At 37.4% G+C, this 22,393-nt stretch overlaps 1 protein-coding gene and 1 pseudogene across 1 annotated transcript; one reads left to right on the forward strand and one right to left on the reverse strand.

Moving 5' to 3' along the window:
• Window positions 5,043-5,962, reverse strand: TAS2R18 (taste receptor, type 2, member 18 pseudogene; annotated as a pseudogene).
• On the forward strand, window positions 17,433-19,470 carry SMIM10L1 (small integral membrane protein 10 like 1). Its single transcript, XM_009424859.5, has one exon. It carries the CDS (start codon window positions 17,433-17,435, stop codon window positions 17,637-17,639), a length of 207 nt encoding a protein of 68 aa, XP_009423134.3. The 3' UTR covers window positions 17,640-19,470.
• Window positions 19,471-22,393: the final 2,923 nt, after the last annotated feature.

A 22,393-nucleotide genomic window follows, 5' to 3' on the forward strand; every position in this document is an offset into this window, starting at 1 on the left:
TGTGATACAGGACAAAGTAAAATTCAGACCAAAAGACTTGTAAGATTTTGTGAATTTTATACCAACACACACCTGAGATATATGAGTAGAAATGGATCTTATGAATGGGTAGATATAACAATATAATACATATAATGTGAATTATGATAAATATTATGAGCTCACTAACAGATATTACCCCCAAAAAAATGGCAAACAAGAGAGTGAAACAAGTGGTTTGTGTCCAGAGCAAAACAGTGGAATGTTTTTTCTACTTTAATATTGAAATAAAGAAGTAATATTTAAAAATAATATAAAATATTTTTGAGTTTTGAAAAATAGTATATAGTATTCAACATACTCAATACTGGAGACAAATTTGTTAGAATAAAGTCACTCAAATAAATCTTATGATACATCAGCCAACTATGGCAGTTTACGGATACAATCAAACAATTCCAAAATGTTTTTTATCAATAATTCTTTTAATTCTCCCATCAGTAGCATATACTCCAATTCAACTGAAATACATTAAAAGAGAATCAAGTATTGTAAGAAGCCAAGAGAAAGTTTTCATCTGCTCTGAGGGTTCATTGAAAATAAACTGACAATAGAAAAATAAGAAAAAACACAAGTTTTTATTAATGTGCATATATACATGATAGCCATATACCAAGTATGAGACTCAAAGCGGGGGCCAGACAATTGACTCTTAAGTATACTCTTAATTGGGGAGAAGAAAGCGAGGGATGTAAGAATAAATGATTTCCAGAGGAAATGAATAATCTAAAGAGCAATGGCGTAGGACAAATTTCCTCTGAGCTCTAGGGGAGGTGGAGGGAAGGTTAGGGCCAGAACTTCACTGTGAACAAAGGTTGTCTTATTATGCAGATAAAGTCACCCAGGGAATCTCTTGGAGCTGCCTTCATAAGAACAACTGAAAAGTGTGTCTAGGCATGTTGACAACTCCAAGTATCTTATCCAGTGGCTATTTGATCCAGTATCTTATCCTGGTCATTTGATGAGATTCCTAGACAAGGAGTCTTTTAAAAATTGCATTTCTTCTGGAAAGAAATTTTCTTAATCAGATAAGGAAATTCCAGAGAGAATTCCCTCTGGTGCTTCAGGAAAGAGGATCAGAGACACAGACAGAAGGGAAAACTTCAGACAGAGAATTTGAGGCTTCCTGTTTAGTCCAGCATGTCAAAGAGTGATATATTTTCAGTATCATTTTCTGAGCCCCAATAGTATACAGTTGTAGTTAGTTTCATGGTGCCATATTTCTTGCAGTGTGTCACATCTTCTGCTTAATTGTAGAGTTTTAATAGAAAAATCCTTCATACATGTGGGCACAAATTTTATATTAACATAAAAACATTTTCATTCCTATCAAACAGTTCTGCCAATCCCAGGCAGTAACACTCGATCTGTAATTTTGATTGAAGGGCTGGATTCAACTTTGATTACATGCAAATAGGAGAAAAAGTAACTTGCACTGATTTGCAATTTTCATTCTGCCCTAAAGCTTGGGTCACTTGGATCCAAATGCCAACTTTCCTAAATCTCTGCTCAAAAAAGAGAGGTGGAAAACTTTCCAGTATAATTCATGGGGGTGCTTAGGTGTAGCTTTTCTCACTTGAAAACCAGAGAACCAGAGAAGGTACAGAAACCTGGAAAAATGATTGTAAGTCTTTCCTAGAACATTAGAAACCAATTAGGTCAGTTGTTAAAAATCAAAACTAGAATTTTATGTGACATATAGAAAGAAAATTTCCTGACTTTAACACAGGAAGTTGTGAAGTTGTAAATACAATTTTCAAGATGATTCGTTTATTGCAGAAATTGATTTGAGTTTGCCTCATTTTTGAACTCTTTATAAATACAACCTTAATATATTTTCTTGTTTATGACTTCTTTTTTTAAGCATTATGTTGATAAAATGTATCCACTTTGTTGCATGTACATGTGGTTCATTGCTCTCAATTTCTCTATATTGTTCCATTATATGAATTTGCTCTAATTATTAATCCTTCCTTAATTTATAGGTATTTGAGCTGTTTCTTTTTAGAACAATTACAAATAATACTACCATGGGCATTATTTTACGTCATTTAATGCACTTCTCTTGGATATATAGCTAGAGTACATGCATTGAATTTGATACTCAGACTCTCTTCACAGAAAATGAAAAGGTTAAATAATAATTAAACTAAATTTAATTTTTTCACCTTCACCCCAGTCTATATGTTATTGGCATACATTTTATTCATTACCTCTTTTAACACAAGATATTATTGTTCTATACAGTCAATAGTCCTTTTAGTTACGCACATTTGCCATTGCCTTTATTTTCATTCCTTCTTGCATCTTCAACTTTGTATTTTCAGTAACTTTTTTCTATCTGAAAATGTATCCTTTTGAATTTCTGTTTATGAAATGTCTGCTACTCCTTTGAAACGCACTGAAATATATTACATTGAATTCTAGCTTCCATGCTTTCTGCTGAAAATCAGTTGTCATTCAAACAGTTGATCCTTTCAACATAATCTATCTTTTTTCTCAGGCTACTTTTCAAATTTTCTATTGGTCTTTGGTTTCCTGTAGCATTTATATGTTAACTTGTTTCCAGTTATCTTGTCTGAGGTTTGTTGGTTTCTCAAATGTATGGATTGATACATTTTATTATTTTTGGAAAGGTCTCAGCAACATTACTTCTTCCCTACATTCTCTCTTCTAATCTTCCAGAACTCCAAAAGTATGTTAAGACTTTCTGACTGTAGCCTCAATGCTCTTCCCCTTTAGCCTGTATTTTTCCATCTCTTTGTCTAATTATGCTTCACTCTGTGTAGTTATCTTCCAATTCACTAATTCTTTATTCTACCATTTCTAACTGATTGTTAAATCTAATTGATTGTTAAATATTGAATTCTTAATATTAATTTTTTCAGTCATTATTTTGGTGGTAGAAAGAAACTTTCACTCTATTTCTATAAGTTATTTCTATGGATAAATAAAATACTCATAATACCAAATTCTTAAAGATTTTTAAAAAACTTTTAGTAAACTTGACAAGAAAATACCAATAATTCTCTTCTTTTACCCACACTTTGGTTAAAGAAAACACCAATTTTTTTTTTTTTTTTTTCTGAGATGCAGGCTTGCTCTGTCACCCAGGCTGGAGTGCAGTGGCGCGATCTTGGCTCACTGCAAGCTCTGCCTCCCGGGTTCACACCAGTCTCCTGCCTCAGCCTCCCGAGTAGCTGGGTCTACAGGCACCCGCCACCACGCCCGGCTAATTTTTTTGTATTTTTAGTAGAGATGGGGTTTCACCATGTTAACCAGGATGGTCTCGATCTCCTGACCTCGTGATCTGCCTGCCGCAGCCTCCCAAAGTGCTGGGATTACCCACACTTTGGTCAAGAATAGAATAAAAGCGTGAGTCTAATCATTCTTAACCAAGTTGAAAAGAACTAAAAATAAATTTGATGCAAGTAGCAGCTTCTCTGTTGCTGGATCTTCACCACAGACTCTTATTACATGAAAATTCAAGGAGCAGAACTTGATCTCAAAATGCCATTACCATAAATAAAAGATAATACATCAATCACAGCAACACCATCTTATAACATTGCTTAATATTTAAGTAGTCCTTTTACTCTCCTTACACTGTTAGACATGGGGCTTTGTGCCTTACAAGTCCATCATCAAGAGAGTATGATATTGAAGATGTGAGGGCTTACTTCTGTTTGGTTCATTGACTTTTAAAGCCTCTCTTTTGAAATAAGAGTTTAATTATAAAATGGTTTATTGACTTTATCTCTCTTATTATACAAATGCTATTTACACTAAAAACTAAATATTTCTGGTAGTTAGCCTCTGATGAGTTTAAGATTATTTATAAATCATTTGTTCAAGCAATGCATTTTAAGTAAAAATACACTCAACTTCTAAATCTAAATGTATTAAGTTTCACATAAGCCTTGCTCTTTAATAATGCAACTTACCCACAATAATAATCTTTAGGAAATTACCTAGACATTCTCCAAATCGTGCATGTAAACATTTAAAAAACAAATAGTTAAATGAAATATATGATGATGATAGTGGTGGTGGTGATGATGATGATGATATTAATAGCTAAATGAGAGAACCCTACCTGATAAATGTGATAGATGTGACCTCACTCTTATTTCCTGAATGGAAGAGTTCATTTTGTCTGGAGAAAACAACAATTCTTCCCCATGGCCTTATGATTCTTACACCATTCTCTGCATCAGGGCTTAACCTGGAAGAATATTTTCACCTACTACTTCATGAAGACTAATATAAAACCAACATACTTCCCATGATTTACCAGCTATTTTTTCCCTTTATTCCATTTTTTAAATTATGGTAAAAGTTACCTCAAACAACAGTGCTGGGTTTTTTTTCTTTCATATGGACATATCCATTTCCTCTATTAAAATAATACATGATCTTCATTTCATATTTTAGTAACATCATTTGCAAGCAAAATTCTCTTAACTGCTTCATTACATTCCCAGCTACTGTGATTACATCTGGGTTATTTTATTACAGTAGTCAAAGTAGCACTACACATCCACAAACATATCCAAGCATTACACTGATATATATTATGCTTTAACAAACTTACTTAATTATACTTAACATTTTATAATTTTTTCCCTACTCTATTTATAATTTTTTGTTCAAAAAATTACATTACACTTTTTTCTGTGATTTTATATATATTTATTCATATTGCCTTGTATATCATATGTGCATTTATTTATATTCCATTATAAATGTTTATCTTTTTTCTCCAAGTCTCACATACTCTATTGTTATCAGCAGGCATTATTATAGTAGAGACATTTCCTTGAATCAGACATTATGTCAGGCAACTTTGAGAAAATATGGTTAGTGAATATTTTAAGGAAAATTTCAGAATTATTTAACAACACTTAAAAGGACTCCAAAAAAGAAATTGTTAAATATAAAATTAACTTATGAGGTCTTCTATTAAGTTATTTCTTTCATAGATGCAGAAAGTTAAATTTTGTCTATGAAGTTAAAGGTTTTGCTTTTTTCAGAGAGAATTTAAGATGCCACAGTAGTCTCAAGGAGCTCTGTCTTAGCTTGTTGTTTCCCAGAATTATAATAAATGAGCGGCCTGAGGGCAAGGCAAGTAAAATCATCATAATAAACATCATGACCTGATAATTCTCTACCTCAAGGAAGATCCAATCTCCTATTAAAGTGGAAATAAAGTTAATAATAAAAAGGAGGAGGAAGGCTATCACCATTTTCATGGTCCTTTTATGGGCCTCTGTGCTGGAGTCCCTTGAGCCCAGAGAGTTGAGCTGCAAATTCTTGGTGTGTCTCACTAAGGATATAAATAAAAGGAGCAAAGAGGTCAGAGTCAGAAGAAAGGGAATAACGTATGTCAAGCTGAGAAGCCTAAGGCCTTGAAGATAGACTATTTTACTTGTATCTGAGTGCAAAGTCATGTTTTTTTCACAACTCACTAATGGCATTGGACATAAAAAGGTAAACAAACGATAAGAACAAAGACCCCAGGAAAAGCACAAGAACCACTCTGTTCATTCTCCACTTCAGCCAGGCAAAAAATAAGTGGGAGAAATTGGCTATCTTAAGCAAGTAGAAAATGCTTAGGCAGGTGGCAAACCAGATACTTAACTGATTAATTAATGCCCAAAGAATAGTAAACAGTTTTACTAGTTTACGGATGGTATATAGATGAGGGGACAATACCATTATAAATGAATCAGATAGTATTAAATACAGTCGAATGATTCTGACTATAGCCAAGCTGGTGAGGATGAAATCAGCTGATGAGACCTTCCAACTCTTGGCCCACTCAATGCAGTTTACCAGTCCAATGAGCCCGTTTCCCAGCATTCCTAAGACAAGTCCTCTTGTTGCCAGCACCAGAAAGAAAATATTAATTCCAACGGGACATTTCTATGAAAATATTTCCGATATTCTACTTCACTGACAGCTTTATAGTCAAACAGTTGCAGATGGGCATGCATTTATGATGCTTTCTATCTATGTTTTCATCACAATTTCAGAAGGCATAGCCAAAATTCAGATATATGTTCAGAGATCTTCATGAAAAAAATAGTTTGTTCTATTTATATTGTAACTCCAGTACTAAACCAAATTGTTAAGAGATACAAAGCTTCATGAATACCTTTCTTACCACTTTCAGTCAGCTACTATATAATTTCTAGAACAAACACTAATGATGTCTATTTATCTTCAGCATCAGCCACAATTTTCCATTCATGGTAATGACTAAAGAAGTGAAGTCAAGTATGTAAACATGCAAAAATGAGAGATCATTTTTCACTAATTTGCATTTTCATCTCCCCTGAGCCATACCACTTGAATACAAGTATCTTAAATTTTGAATAGAAATTGTTAGAAATAATTTATTTATTTCAGTAATTATTTGTCTCTCATTCAGTAAGATCCTTCTACTTACCAAGCATTTTTGTTGATGCAATATGATTTATAGAAATAAGTTCCTAAAATTATTCATAGTTCAAGAATTTCACCCAAGTCCTAAAACTATTAATATAAATAATTTGTATGCAATGTTACAGGAGCTAAACAGAATAAACAAAATATACCAGAATTAAAGACGAGGAAGATACAAATGCTTCAGTGAAGAATTGACTATAGTTCTCTGAGGTTAGGGACATTCAGTTTGAACTGGAATTTTTGTTTGTTTGTTTGTTTGTTTGTTTGAGACAGAGTGAGACTCCATCACACAGGCTGTACTGCAGTGGCACAATCTCAGCTTACTGCAACCTCCGCCTCCCAGGTTCAAGCGATCCTTCTGCCTCAGCCTCCCGAGTAGCTGGGACTATAGGCGAGCACCACCACGCCCAGCTGATTTTTGTATTTTCAGTAGAGACGGGGTTTCACCATATTGGCCAGGCAGGCTGGTCTCAAACTCCTGACCTCGTAATCCTCCTGCCTCAGCCTCCCAAAGTGCTGGGATTACAGGTGTGAGCCACCACGCCTGGCCCAGGAATTCTTTAGAATTTATGAAAAAGAAGAAAAGAACTAATATTCAAGACAGGTTTAAGGGCACTTTCAAACTACAAAAGTGACATAAACAAGCTATACCATGCATCTACAGGCAGGAACTTTTTTGTTTCACATTTGTATGGCTATTTTAAGCAAAATGCACTCTCCAACTTCCATGTCCTAAATTTCATGTTCTACTCTTTTTTCTAAGCATATAGACTATATTTCCAAGCCTCTCTTACAGATGCATTGTGACTAAAAGCTGAACAATGTAATGTGAGTGGAAATTATGTGCACTATTTCCAGGCCCGTCCCATAAAAATTTGCCATGCATCCTCCTCCATGCACCTTTTCTGCTCCTGGCTGCCTGGAATAAGGTGACCCCAAGGCAATCTTGGAAGCTATGTGTTAAAGGTCACCAAGTGATCAGCCTAATTTAGTGAATAACTGCATAGGGAAGGTTACTCAGACATATCAGTACCATTAAAAGAACAAAATTAAATCATATTGTTCGAAACGTTTTACATTTTGGAGCTATTTGTGATGCAGTTTGTCTACCCAGTCTAACACAGAAATTGGAACTGAAAGTGGGAGAATTTGTTTAGAGGATTTGGATAGTGAAGGAACAGATCTTGGAGACTGGCAACATGATGGCACATGTGGTGCATAAGCAAACTTTTTAAAAACATTATATGCAATAACTTAGAAGAAGGCCATGTTTAATGAGTCTCTGGCCCTAGGGGAAGTAGTTGATGAAAGTCAAAACGGTGTGCCAGGGTTGTTCTCCAAAATATTTTAGCAAGATATTATGAGAAGATGAGAAAGGAAAAGAATTGACTGGTTTGCAAATAAGAATTAAGAGCAAGAGAGAGTTCAGAAATCTAAGGTTTCAGAGGGGTATAAAATCTCACAGGTTTGGGGTATCAAACAGCAATAAGTGAGACTGAAAAAAAAATTGTTAAGAGGCCCATTAAGACTTTTCAATTAAACATAGAGACCATTGTTTCGAATGCCTTCAAGATAACTGCCACCAAAGTGAAAGAAAGAGGCCTGGGATAAGTAAGGGAAAAATGTTTGTCTATTTTCTTATTTATACAGACATGAAACATTTGTGTAAGGACAACCATTTTGGAAATTTTTATAGGGTAAGATGGAACTGACCAGAAGCAAGTAGATTAAAAACTTCATATGTTGCTGAGGATATTGCATTTGTCAAATAAATTATGAGTGATTTAATTAAATATGTGATATTAAAATGACTCTCTGGCTTCCAAACTTGCATTATTGAAAAGACTTGAAATACGTACCTTCTCCAGGAAGGTACCCTCCTCATCATCCTTTTCAGATGCAGCCAAGGAGGATAATAATGAAGAACATCCAGAGGGTAAAGCCAGGATCCTCAGAAAATGATGGATAAGGGAGTTTCTCCCAGAGTCCAGACACAGGGACTAATCAGGAACTTCCCTGTAAATCCAGGGCAGGCGACTCCACATAGCCTATCAAGGAAGGTTTGTCACTGCTATGGCCAATCTACCATTGTATTCCTCCTGTTTTCTTTCTAAATGGGAGGAGTTTATTATTGCCAGTCAGCCTGCCCCTAATCATCCACTTTATACTTTGAAGTGAAGATATATATATCTTGTGTTTTTTGTTTTCATTTATTCCCAGACCATGAGGGACTACATTTGGAAGTGGTAAACAGAACTGTCTATCACTCAGAAGCCCTGAACTTTAAGCTGATATAACATAAGACTTTAATGCATCCCCAGGAAAGGAGCAAAAGTGTGTTCTATAAGTGGGAAGAAGGGTACATATGGTGATTTAAAAACAGGCATGAAGTCTGTGGCAGGTACTGTGTTGCTGACCAAAATCCTTGTTCTCCTCTTCCTGAGCACACATCAGACTACATTTCCCAGGATCCCATGCAGTTGGGTGTGACCCAGTGTCTGAGTTCTTGCCACTGGAGCTTGAGAAGTGATGTGTGAAAACTCTATGTCCCCAACAAATACAGCCTCACCCCAAACACACACATAAATACACATGCACACCTGTAATGAAGAATACCCCCTGGGCAACCATGGAAAAATGTGTTAATATTTGCGAAGACTTCTTTAGCCTGAGTCAATCAATAATTGCAGAGAGAAGGGATACATGGAGCACTATTCAGCTGTAAAAAGAAATGAGAAAGATTGCTATATAGTACTATGAAGTGATACCTAATTATTAAATTATTTTAAAAGGAAAAATGCAGAACAATGTGTGTAGTATGTTCTGTATTGCTTAAGAATGGTATTGTCAAAAGCTGACTTTAAAAAATGGTTACGTATAGTGTTCACTTCAGCAGCACATATACTAAAGTTGGAACAATTACAGAGAATATTAGCATGGCCCCTTCCATATCTTAAATTTTTAAAAGCAATTAAAAAAGGAAAAAAAATTGGTTACCTATAGGAAAGGAAACACAGAGCATATGACAGGAAAGAAGCTAGGCTTCTCTGAATACATTTTGTTTTGAAGTTTTACCCCTGGTACCATGAACATTTATTAAATAATCACTAAAAATTAAAATAAAGGAATATTAATCCTGAAAAATAAAAATAAAAACAAATGAACCTGTCTGATGGATGATTTAACTAAAAGAGGAATTGTTTCAAATGATCCTACAACATAGTTTTTTTATCTCCAGAAGGATATATGCTAAGATAAATCTGAAAGTGTTTTAATAATTAAACTGTTAGAATAATCTAATCTGAGTACTATTAGTTTGAAACTATTATATGCGCTGATGCACACAATTAATTATGTGAATGTTGTGTGGTTACGGACCAAGATTTTCAGCATGAGAAAAAAAGAAGAATATAAAATCTGAATTGGAAATATCAACATGAACTTATTTTTAAAATCTATTCTGGTAGTTTAAGCACAAAAGACATTTATTAAAGTGTGTCAGAGAATCATTACAAAGTCTGCAGAAGCAGATTCAAAGCTAAGCATCTAGATACAATGTGTGTATCAGATTTTTTACTCTACCATATACCATCCCCAAGTTTCTAAGCTCTCACCTTTGCCACAGGGACATAAAAAAGAAGCTGGAAATAACATTTCCCAGACCCCATGGTCAATTAAATTCCCCCTTAACAAAAGACACTTTGAGGTAAAGCTATTATTTCTTGGGCAGCAATCTAGACTGGCACTTAGGTATCTACAGATTACAAGCATAAGGGTTGGATAGCTACAAATATACTCCTAGGAATCACTCACTTTGAGGCCAGAGGCACCTGATATCATCAGTAGCTGTGATGGTTAATTTTACATATCAACTTGACTGGGTTAAGGAATACCCATATAACTGGTAAAACATTATTTCTGGGTGCCTCTGTAAAGGTGTTTCTAGAAGAGATGAGCATTGGAATCTGTAGACCGAGTAAAGATCTGCCCTCACCAATGTAGGTAGGCATCAACCAATCTGCTGAGGGCCCTAATAGAACAAAAAGCTGGAGGAAGGGCAAATATACTCTCTTCTCGAGTGGAGACATCCATCTCCTCCTGCCCTTGGACATCAGAGCCCCTGATTCTCAGGCCTTTGGCCTCAAGACTACACCACTGGCTGTATCATGGGACTTCTCAGCCTCCATAATCAATTGAGCCAATCCCTATAATGAATCCCTTTTTACACATATTTATTATGAAAATTGGCTCATAATTATGATTCTGTTGGATCTGTTTATTTGGAGATCCCTGACTAATACAGTAGCCTGCATAGAGGATGCAAGTAGCTGACACAAATGTTATTGCCTTCATGTACAACCCCTACAATTCTGGATTCCTGAAAGTAACCCTCCAGAATTAGTCTCACTTCCCCCAAAGCCTTCTAATGTTTGTATAGTGTCTAACTCCCTGATTAAACTTCTTCTAACTCAGAACATCTAAAATGTCTTGTTTTCTACCTAATGTGGTCTGAGGCTTCTCAAAAAAAAAATGCTTCTTTTTGTAAATCAGCTTTACTGAAATATAATTTTTATAAATTATATGAAAAACCATTTTAATTATACAGTTTACTTTTGGCAAATTATACAGATTAACTACCACAATCAAGATATGGAACATTTCCATCACCCTCAAAAACATCCTTGACATTCCTAGACCCCTTTGCAGTGCATTCTACCTCAGGCCTTTGGCTATCACTGATCTGTTTTCTGTCACTATATTTTTCTCTTTGTAGAAGAGAAAATGGTATCATGTTTGAACCTTTCTTTCACTTGGTAGAATGTTTAGTCATTTGTTGTTGCATGTAAAAGTGATTTATTCTTTTTTGTTGCTGAGTAGTATTCAATTTTATGGGTATGTTTTCATTTCTCTTAAGAATTGCTGGGTTTCATGGTATTTTTTACTTCATAAGAAACTATCAAACTCATCCAAAGAGGCTTTGCCACTTTGCATCTCCACCAGTAATGTATGAGGATTCTAGTTGCCCCGTATCCTCACAAATTAGTATTGTCAGTCTTTCCAATTTTTTCCTCCATCTCTTCTCTCCTTTTCTCCCTCTCTTTCATTTTTCTGTTTGAATAATATATAGTAATCTGCCTTCAACATTACTGATTCTGCCTCTGCCATCTCCAGTCTGTTGATAAATTGCCAAAGGAATCTTTCACCTCCAATACTGTTTTTCATTTCTAGCATTTTCATTTGAGCCTCTTATATAGTTTCTATCTCTCTGCTAAAATTTCCTGAGCATGTTATTTATCTTTTCCACTAGAATTTTAACACATTAATCATAATTATTTTTAAAGGTTCTGTCTGATAATTTCAACCTCTGGGCCATTATTTTCTCTTAACAATGCCTGGGTTTTTGTATGTGTGTATACATATTTACAGTAAATCCTGAGATAAATCCTGAGATAAATATTACCCCTCAAAAATGGGCCTCCTTCTTATTCTGTCAAACTACTAAGTGTGTGAAATTGAATCAATCCAATCTGTAGTTTATCTGTATTTAGATTCAAATGGCTTCAGTGGTGGAATGCCAGTAACTTGTGTTTTGGGGAAGACTGGAGTGCCAAAGGGATTCTCAGTGTTTGTGCTCAGCTTCAAGAGACCACACATGCACCATAGAGAAGGCTCTTTCTACACTTGTGTCCCTCTCCCAGTATAGTGGCATTGCTTGTTAATCAGAGAAAAGTTCATGGTGGGGCAATGGGAGCTCTTTGTTCTTCTCTAGCAACTGCCCCGTCTACGTACCTTTGCCTCAGATGTGGGGCTTTTTTAGTGCTCCTACCACTCCCACAACAAGAAAAACTGCCTAAAATCAGTGAAGGATCCTGGCCGAAAGCTGGTTTTCTCCCCCTCCTCCAGTAGCAACAGATGGCTTTCACCCGGTGTCAGCATGGGAGTCCAAGTCAGGCAATCTTCCTGCCCCTCCTTGAGTGTCAATCAATCAATGCCTTGTATCAGTGGAGGGTCTTGATATCATCAGGTTAACTGCCCCCTTCCTGCAGCAAATGGGGTTTTCCTAGTGTTCATGCAGAGTCCAGGATTGGTGGGTTTTCTGCCTTCCTTCACTGGCAGATCCTTTCTGTTTAGCCAGCATGCAGCCCAGAGCAAGTGAGTTTCCTGGACTTCCCCTGTGACAACAGACTTCTAATATGTATTAATGCAGACCTAGGAGTGCAGGCAGGTTTCTTACCCCATCCCTTGTGCCAATCAGCTATTGCCCAATATCAGAGTAGGGTCCAAGTTACAGTGTATTCCCTGCCCCTCACTCAGCAGCAGGCAGATTTTGCATAATAAAGATCCAGAACATGTGTAGTTTTCTTGCCTGTCCCCTAGCACTGGCCAACAACCACCTTTTACTCATGCAGGGTCCAGTGTAAATGGGCTTCTCCAGTTTCTATTACTCCACTTTAAAACTTAAGAAGACTTTGTTCCCATTTGTTTTAGATTTGCACTGCTGCTAAAACAAATTATCATAAATTTAGTGGCTTAAATACTACAAAATTATCTTAACAGTTCTACAGATCAGAAGTCTGGTATTTGTCTTACTAAGCTAAAATCAAGGTGTCAGCAAGGCTGCGTTGCTTTCTGGAGGCTCTAGGAAGGAATCCATTTCCTTGCCATTCCCAGCTTCTAGAAACTACCTGCAGACCTTGGTTTGGGGCCTCCTTCATCTTCAAAGTCAGAAGTGTTGCATCTCTCTAACCCTAGTTAAGAAATAATCTGTTTTTAAGGGCTCATATGATTAGACTGAACCCACCTAAATAATATGGGATAATCTCCTGTCTCAAGGTGCATACCAATAATCACATTTGCAAAATCTCCATGCCATATAATGTAACATATTAACTAGTTCCAAAGATTAAGTCATAGACATCTTTGGGAAAGCCATTATTCTGCCTCCTATACCGTGTACCATAAAGGAACTTTCCTAGGTTTCCTGTCTGTCCTCAACCTTTCCAGTAAGCATTCGGTAGAAGCCCAAGGGGAAAAGCTGGCAATTACAGATCACTCCTGTGTCTGGGGCTCCCAGGTATTCTAAACTGTCACATTAAACTACACTCAACCTTTGTAAGAATTTGTTAAAATTTCAGCCATTTTCTTGTTACCTACCGAAACGCCAGAGAACTCTTCTGGAGTTCTGCCACAGATGAAACAATTCATGTCTCCTATTTGGAAAGGCTTGTAATTTTTTTTTTTTTTTTTGATATGGAGTCTCGCTCTGTCACCCAGGCTGGAGTGCAGTGGCCCCATCTCGGCTCACTGCAAGCTCCGCCTCCTGGGTTCACACCATTCTCTGGCCTCAGCCTCCCTGAGTAGCTGGGACTACAGGCGTCCGCCACCACACCCAGCTAATTTTTTGTATTTTTAGTAGAGAGACGGGGTTTCACCATGTTAGCCATGATGGTCCAGATCTCCTGACCTCGGGATCCACCCACCTCGGCCTCCCAAAGTGCTAAAATTCAGTTTACCTGCTCACCTTGTAACTTCAGTTCTAACAAGCTCAAAATAAATTATGACTTTGTAGCCTACCTAGTTTACTCTCTCTGTTAGAGCAGAAGCAACATTCTCTTTTGGTCTACTACTGACTAAAAGGAAGTAAAATTCTCAAGCTGGTTTTCAAAATGCATGCATAAATGCATGCTATATCATATTCTTCCACATGCATGGTTTACAAATGTCTCAATTAAAAAATAGATTCATGTATAGGTGAATTTTTATGCACCTATGAAATCTGGCCTTGTAATGAAGAATACAATAGATCTTAATAATCTGACAATTATTAAGTGTGTTTCATTGTCTAAAAGAGAGGTTTGAGGGGAGAAAAAGAAAGTCTTTCTTGAAATATGGAAATAAGAGTATATATTTAGCTCTGAGTATGTTCTGGTAAGAATTACAATGACGTCAAACTATATGTACATATTAAAGCCATGGTAAAAAAAAAGAAAGAAAGGAAGGAAGGAAGGAAGGAAGGAAAAAGAAAAGAAAGAGAAAGAAAGAAAGAGAAAAGAAAAATTAAAGAGTTTTTATGTGGGCTTCTACTTGATTTTATTTTTTCCTAATACAAAAAAGTTTTCGTCAAGGCTTTCAAGGAGCCAAGGTTTCCCATCATATCAAGAATCTAATCTTCCACAGCATTATCAGTGAGGTCTGACTCAGCTTGCTCTTCCCAAGAATCAGAATCAGAGTGATCAGAAAGGCAGAAGGCTCCTACTATCTGCAAAAGCATCATGCCCAGCAGGCTGTTTACCATAAAGTGAATCAAATCTGCTATAAAAGCTGAAAAACAGTACATGATAAAAAGAAAATAAGATTACGACTCCAAAATCATTTATTTCCCAATGGAATGTTAATAAACCAAGGACTCCATCAGAATCATAATATTCACATAATTAATTCCACACTTTATCCAGAGGAAAAATGGCTGAGAAAAATTAGCTATTGTGAACCACCCCCACCTCCAAAAATTATCAGGCAGATAGCAAACCAGAGGGTTGAGTACTGATCAGTGTCCAAAAGGAAACGTACTTTTTTTCTAGTTTGGCACTAGCACAAGTTAATGGTGTGGTGTGAACATAAGTATAAAAATATTAAGCAGTATTAAACACAGCTGTTAAATTCTGGAGCTGGCTAACCTGATGAAAAGTCAGTTAAAGGAAGCTTCCAATGCCCAAGCCAGTCAATGCAGTTAATCCGTACAATCAAGCCATTTCCAATCATGAATTTTCTAATTTGTACAATCAAGCCATTTCCAATCATGAATATTCTAATCACGAATTCTCCTAATAACACCCTCAGCAAAAGAAGTGTAGATTAGGCATTCAAACCTAAACATCAAGGGGCAGATAAAAACTACAACCACCTAAATTATTGCTCCTATCCCACTCTCAGGTGGAAAGAAGGAAATCTTTCTTCAGCTCTAGAGCATTAAGGAGTAGGATTTGGAGCTTTGTGACTGTGCTTTGCCTATTCCCGTCCCATTGGAATAGGCCCTCAATCTGGCCATGTTATCAGTGGGTGGCTGCTATTTTCCCCACGGTCTCAGGGTGGAAGATAAAGTTTTCATGGAGTTACCCAGAAACGGAGCAAGTAGGGCGTAAAGGGTGGCACAAAAGAGGAACAGAAGACAGAATGAGTCCACATAGCTTTACATATTTGGAAATGAAAAATCCAGGAACGTAATGACTCCTGTGACTCTGAATGGCTCTGTGTATTAGTCTTTCAGTTTTCAAAGGGAGTAAATTATATTTGTGAACTGAAACTATATATCTTCTCCCAGTTCTCAGAATTGATCATTTATTTTACATCACTCTTCAGTCTCTATACCAGTATTTTAGAAGTTGTCATAAGTAATTCCTCTAAGTGCTACCTCGCTGGAGTGGTACTGGTGCAGCAAAGCAGCAAAAGAATACTAGCTGGGAACACAAAATTAATTTTTACAAATTTCTCAGTGGCACGTTATTTCTACCAGTCATATCATCAGTAGACTATATAGAAACAGAGGTACTCTAGGGTACCGTACTTGTGCTCTGAGTAGCTGCTAGACATGCAGTGCACGGTGCGATGTGTGGTATCTCAACAATGCTTTTCAGAACAAGACTGTAACCTTAAGGTCATGATCAGAAATCACACATTTGAATAATCCATGAATGAAGACGGTGTGTGCGATTAAAAAATACAGTGCTTTCTAGTTAAAATGGGAGATAAGTGAAGGTAATGAAATGTGCATCATTTAAATAACAAAAGTATTGTGGCTATTAGAGATTCACTGTGCTGTTACTCTAATGGTATTAAGAATTTGGAAGTACAGGCCGGGCGCGGTGGCTCACGCCTGTAATCCCAGCACTTTGGGAGGCTGAGGCGGGCAGATCACGAGGTCAGGAGATCGAGACCATCCTGGCTAACACGGTGAAACCCCGTCTCTACCAAAAAATACAAAAAATTAGCCGGGCATGGTGGCGGGCGCCTGCAGTCCCAGCTACTCGGGAGGCTGAGGCAGGAGAATGGCGTGAACCCGGGAGGCGGAGCTTGCAGTGAGCCGAGATCGCGCCACTGCACTCCAGCCTGGGCGACAGAGCGAGACTCCCGTCTCAAAAACAACAACAAAAAAAAAGAGTTTGGAAGTACAGAGTAGTATTCCAGCTCTTGGAGACTAGCCACAGGTTTCACAGATGCATCTCCATGCAGAAATGGCTGAAGCTTCCACAGCTAATCTGAACTTTTTAAGGGTTTACATGGCTGGGAATATAATTTTGTATGTATGTCCTTATGTATATACGCGTGTGTGTCCACTAGTTTTTTGCTTGAATGTTTATCATTTCTGTCACTTGCAATTTAAATATTCCTAATAAATAGAAAAATCCAAAGACTAAGATTGTGATCCTTTTTATGCCTATGGTATATTATGAATACAGAGACCTTGTGCTTTCATTGGCGTAGGAACCATCTTGCCCTAATATTAATGTTATGAAATCAAAAGGGTAAGATTCCTAACATCCCACATAACACAGCAGACAAACTAAAGTTTTAATCTAGCTTTGGCCCTTACAAATTTTGTGCCCTACGGCAAGTTACATCTCGCTTAGCTTTTTTCATTTTAAAGTGGAACTATCTGCATGGATGTTCGTACATGTATAACACATCCTATTCCAGAGCCACCTACCATCAGTTGAGCTCTAAATGGTAAATGCCACAGTGAGAAGCAGACAGGAAGGGGCGGAGCGCCAGCGGCGCCCGGAGCTACGCGCCGCACTGGACCGAGCGGCTGCAGCGGCAAGCTTGGGTGTGAGCCTGGGAGCCGCTTTGCTTACCGTCCTGCCGGTCCCAGCCGTCGCTAGGGGGTCCGCGGGCCCTGCGGCAACCCTCGCTACAGACGCTGGGCGGGCGGCGACACCTGGCTCATGGCCCCCGCGGCGGCTCCGTCCTCCTTGGCCGTCAGGGCCTCAAGCCCCGCCGCGACACCCACCTCGTACGGCGTCTTCTGCAAGGGGCTCTCCCGCACCCTGCTCGCCTTCTTCGAGCTGGCCTGGCAGCTGCGCATGAACTTCCCGTACTTCTACGTCGCGGGCTCGGTGATCCTCAACATCCGATTGCAGGTACATATTTAGAGCCATGACTAAGCTAACGGCCTCCGGGGCCAGCATGATGGCCGACTCCCAGGGTCCGTTGCGGCGCGGCGGAGCAGCCAATGGCGAGCCCCACAGTCTCGCGAGAGTGCTCAGGCGCTCTTCGTGGCTGCCCTCTTAGCTGCTAGCGGAGCTCCTCAGGGGGCGGCCGGGAGCCTACAATCCCTAGAAAGAAAATACGCGATTCCGGAAACAGAACTGCAGTTAAGACCCTCGAAAAGATCTAAGAAAGTGTGCATCCTAAAACACCTGACGAATTTCAGAATGTGACAAAGCGCAGAGGATGCATTATTTCAAACCAAAACAGAAGGCTAAAATTTGCAGGAAAAAGAAAATCAGTAAACCGGGAATCCTCGGACTGGATTGTAAGCAAGATTTGAATGAATAAGAAGCTGAAGGTATTAAGGCTGTGATATAGAAGGTACATACTTCTTCATCCCACAAGAGAAAACAATAATAATCAGAAATTTTCAGTGAAAAAAACGCAAAACTGTACAGGAAAATCATCCTCCAAGTACCAGACATAAAATGCTGCAAGCTTTTGAACTAATGGCGAGAGTGTAAGAAAATGGGCTCTACTTCAGTGATCCTGTGGCAGGACGTGGATCAAGACTTGGAACCGCAGAAAACGAAATCCCATAGTAGCACAAAGCTTGGCTGTTCAGTGAATAACATTTAAATAATCGTAAAATACAAATGTTGTTTATGGTTTTTATTGTTTAAGGGCATACTTAATTATGGTTACAAAGTGGAGTGCAAATGTTATTAACCATGTTTTAAAAATACAGCTGGAAATACAAGTGGGAATGTTGAAGGAGGGCGGGGGAAGTAAATGGAATGGGGGTTATGTCCTTATAAAGTGGAAACTTGAAAGGTACTGTCTGTTGTTGAGTGGGGAAAGACATTTTTATTACTTACAGGGTAGCCATAAAGTTTCTAAAACGGTAATATATTAAAGAGGGAGAGTGGTAGGGGAGAACAGTATGAAGTCAACAGGAAATGGCTAAAGATGGAGAGCTCAGGTAGAATAGTTTAAAAAATAAAAATTGATAGAGTACCTGGTGTATTTGAATACAGCCTAGAGAGCTTTCATTTTCCAAAGAGTGTGGGGATAAATTAGTGAATGCATATTTTTCAAAATTAAGAAAACAGAACATATAATTTTGAACGCTGAGAAAAATAAAAATTTAAAAACTACACTGTATACAAGGTATACCTCAACTATGAATAATAGTAGTCATGTAAAGTCAGTCATAATTATGTAAATACTGAATACTGATTTTACAACAAATGATTCTATAACGCTGGGAGGATGGGAGAAGAGAGATGTGTGTGTGTGTAATGGTGGTGAGCCAATCAAGATCTGATATAGAAAAATGCAGAAAAAGGAGTATACACGTTTTTTCGGATTAAAAAAACTAATAATAAATCACCAAGAGTGGTAAAGTTTTAAATCAAGATCTGATATAGAAAAGTGCAGAAAAAGTAGTATACACATTTTTTTTTTCAGGAAAAAATTAACTAATAAACCACTAAGAGGGGCAAAGTGTTAAACTAGTTGCATTGTTCTATATTCCACTCATTGTGTCCAGCAAACAGTGTTCTATGGCTTTAAGTAGTAAGCATCTTGGCCCGTCCAACACCATGTCTGGCCTCGGGTAATTGTTCTTTCTAGTCTTTATTCTTTGTCTCCAGCCGAACTCCGTTTGGGCACATTCTCCTATAGCCTTTTCTGCCTGAAGATACTCTGTGTTTTAAAGCTAAGCTTAGGTGGCGCTTTTTCCATTAAATTTTTCCTGGATTCCACTGACCATATAGGAGCTCACTTCTTTTAATCCATAAGGCCATTTTCATAGGTTGCCTTATTTTTCCCTAATCGTGCATCAACTATCTGTTTTATATACCCAAGACAGGTTTCCTAGACTGCGATAAGCCAAAACATTTTAGTCTAAAATATCAGAAGTGTAGTTTAATCAATGAAATAGTAATACCAAGGGATTTAGAATGGTGGACATCACTGTTTCCCAGAGCACTGATGTCCCAATTTGTAACACAAAAGACTGTCTAGTCTTAATCCTGAAATGGTGACAGAGTAGGATGCTCCATTTGGGTGACTATGTGAACATATTCCTACAACTTTTTTCCTCACATCAGTCATTTGTTAAACCGAAGATGAAGAAACAGACTTTGTATTTATTACATCCTCCAACATAATTGGCAGCTCTGTGAGGGAAGACACTATATCCTATTCAATTTTACAGCCGGTAGTAACAGTATGTGTGTGTACTGTATATATACATATATATACACATACACATATATAAATGTAAGTAGTAACTATATATGTATATATGTATAGTTACTACTTACTATATATGTATACAGTATATAAGTAGATATGTATAGTTACTACTTACAATATATGCATAAAGTTACAGCTTACATTTACCTCGTAATATATGTATATATATATATATTAGGAGTTAACTGTATTAGGAGGTAAATGTAAGCTCTGTGGTTTATCATTTATTCACAATTGCTCTTAATTCTTGGGGTATAGTTTGCCTCCTACATGATGCAATTCAGTGAAATTCCCAGGAGACAAGACAAGATTTTGACCTGAATAAACCACTTATTGTTGTAATTCACAAGTGAGTTTATTCTTCCTGGCACACTTCCAGGTAATATCCATTAGGCTAAGGATTTTGTTTGTTCACTGTTCTATCCCCAAGCCTAGAGCATTGCCCAGTGCGGAATAGCTAATAAATATTGTTGAATGGATAGATGAATGGCAATTTGGTTGGTATGCTCTACATAGTCAGCAGTCAATAAAGGAAACATATATTCGTTCCTGATAATAAGATGATTCACTTTATTGCCCATAAATTGGGCTTTTTCAGGCCATGATGCACGTTGATTGATCCAGAGATCCCTCAAGCATGAAAAAGCAGAGACATAGGTGGGATAGTTATTATCAATAGAGATAAGAAATGTAGCTGGCAAAAAAAAAATGGGAAACGATGCGTTACAGCTTATTTTAACTATAAAAGGAAAACAGTGAACATAGCAACATATGTAACCTAAGGGATAGGGGAAAAGTTGTGTTTTTTTTTTTAATTCTGGGTAAAAATACATGTGATTACTTGACAAATAGCATATCATTACCATCAGCATCATTTTTAAAATATATTGAGTTTTTAATACCAGGAACTATGAAAAATTATTTATATACATGAGCTCCGTAATTCTCACATATACCCTGTGAGGAAAACATTTTTATCATTTTTCAGAGAAGCAAACTGGGATTTAGAGAGGTTAAGTAAATTCCTAAGGTCATGATAATCAACCAGACCTCAAATGAATCTCCAGTAATTCCTAAAGTTATATTTCATAAGGAGTTCAATTTTCTTAAATGTGTAGATAATTACAAATAATTCTGTTTCTCAAATTTCTGGACAGAAATATTACCTGGGTAATAGTTATTTTTTTTAACATAACTACTGAGGGTCTTTCATACTAAAATATAGATATTTAACATGATTTGATATGTAAGTTCAAGTATTTTATACTCTCTGCAGCCTTAAACCTATTGGCTTATTTTATTAGAGGGTGGTGGGATTGAGGGATATGGGAGCAAAGGGAGAGAGAGGAAAGAACGTTGTCCTCAGAATGGAAGGGAAACATTTTCCTGTGCTACCCAGAGTAGGGATCAGACAATCTTAAATTTTGAAGCCATGTCTGTTCCTGTCCTGAGGATCCCTGACTAAATTTTGTTAGAAAATCTTGCAGTTTGCTTTTAATGGGAGATCTTTCTGGCAGGACATCAATAGCTTTTGATAGCATCAAGAAGAAAATAAAGTTACATGCAGAAGCATAAAGGGGTAGGATGAAAGTTGAGGAATATAGGGACAAAAGATGAGGGAAAGGAATATCCTGATACTTGGAAGTTTGAGCATGGAAAGTAGTCTAAAGACGACTTGGAAAGTTCCAAGAAAATGAACCAAGAAAAGAACCTCTGCAAGAACTATGAGAATTCCCAACAATTGGGTTGGATTGATTCATATTAGTCTATTACTTGGGTTACCTTGAGTGTGGGGATTCTTCTTGCAGTTTTAACACTTGTACTATGGTCTGAATGTGCCCCCCAAAAATTCACATGTTGGCATTTAACCCCCAAAGTGATGATCTTAGGAGATGGGACCTTTGGGAGGTGATCAGGTCATAAAGATGAAACCCTCGTGAATGGGATTAGTGCCCTTATAAAGGAGACCCCAAAATAATTCCCTTACCCCTTTTGCCATGTAAGGTTATAGGGAAAAGTCATCTATGAACAAGGAAATGAACCCTCACCAGATATCAAATTTGTGAATGCCTGGATCTTGGACTTCCCAGCTTCTAGAACTATAAGAAATAAATTTCTGTTGTTCATAAGCACCCATTTTATGGTATTTTTTATAGCAGCCTGAACAAACTAGACTTAATAGGATTTGCTCAGCAGGATTACCACCAGGTCAAGTCATGAGATCTTTTCAAAATTTAAGTAAACCTCCCCTTACCCCTACTCTCCACAAATATAAATTTCAGCAATGCTCTTGGGACAACTAAAAGGCCCAAGGACCTTCCCAAAAGCCTACTACAAATGAAAAGAAGAAACTATGGAAGTCTTAGTAGCTTAATTGCAGGACATCCCTGCCAGTTTCTATCCTGATTAGGGATCTGCAATGAACATTACAAAA

This window comes from Pan troglodytes, chromosome 10 (assembly GCF_028858775.2).
Source record: "Pan troglodytes isolate AG18354 chromosome 10, NHGRI_mPanTro3-v2.0_pri, whole genome shotgun sequence".
NCBI classification, from domain to species: Eukaryota; Metazoa; Chordata; class Mammalia; order Primates; family Hominidae; genus Pan; species Pan troglodytes.

Bases quoted from the DNA above. Each gene is read 5' to 3' on its own strand.
- SMIM10L1 (XM_009424859.5), top strand. From the start codon at position 17,433: ATGGCCCCCGCGGCGGCTCCGTCCTCCTTGGCCGTCAGGGCCTCAAGC.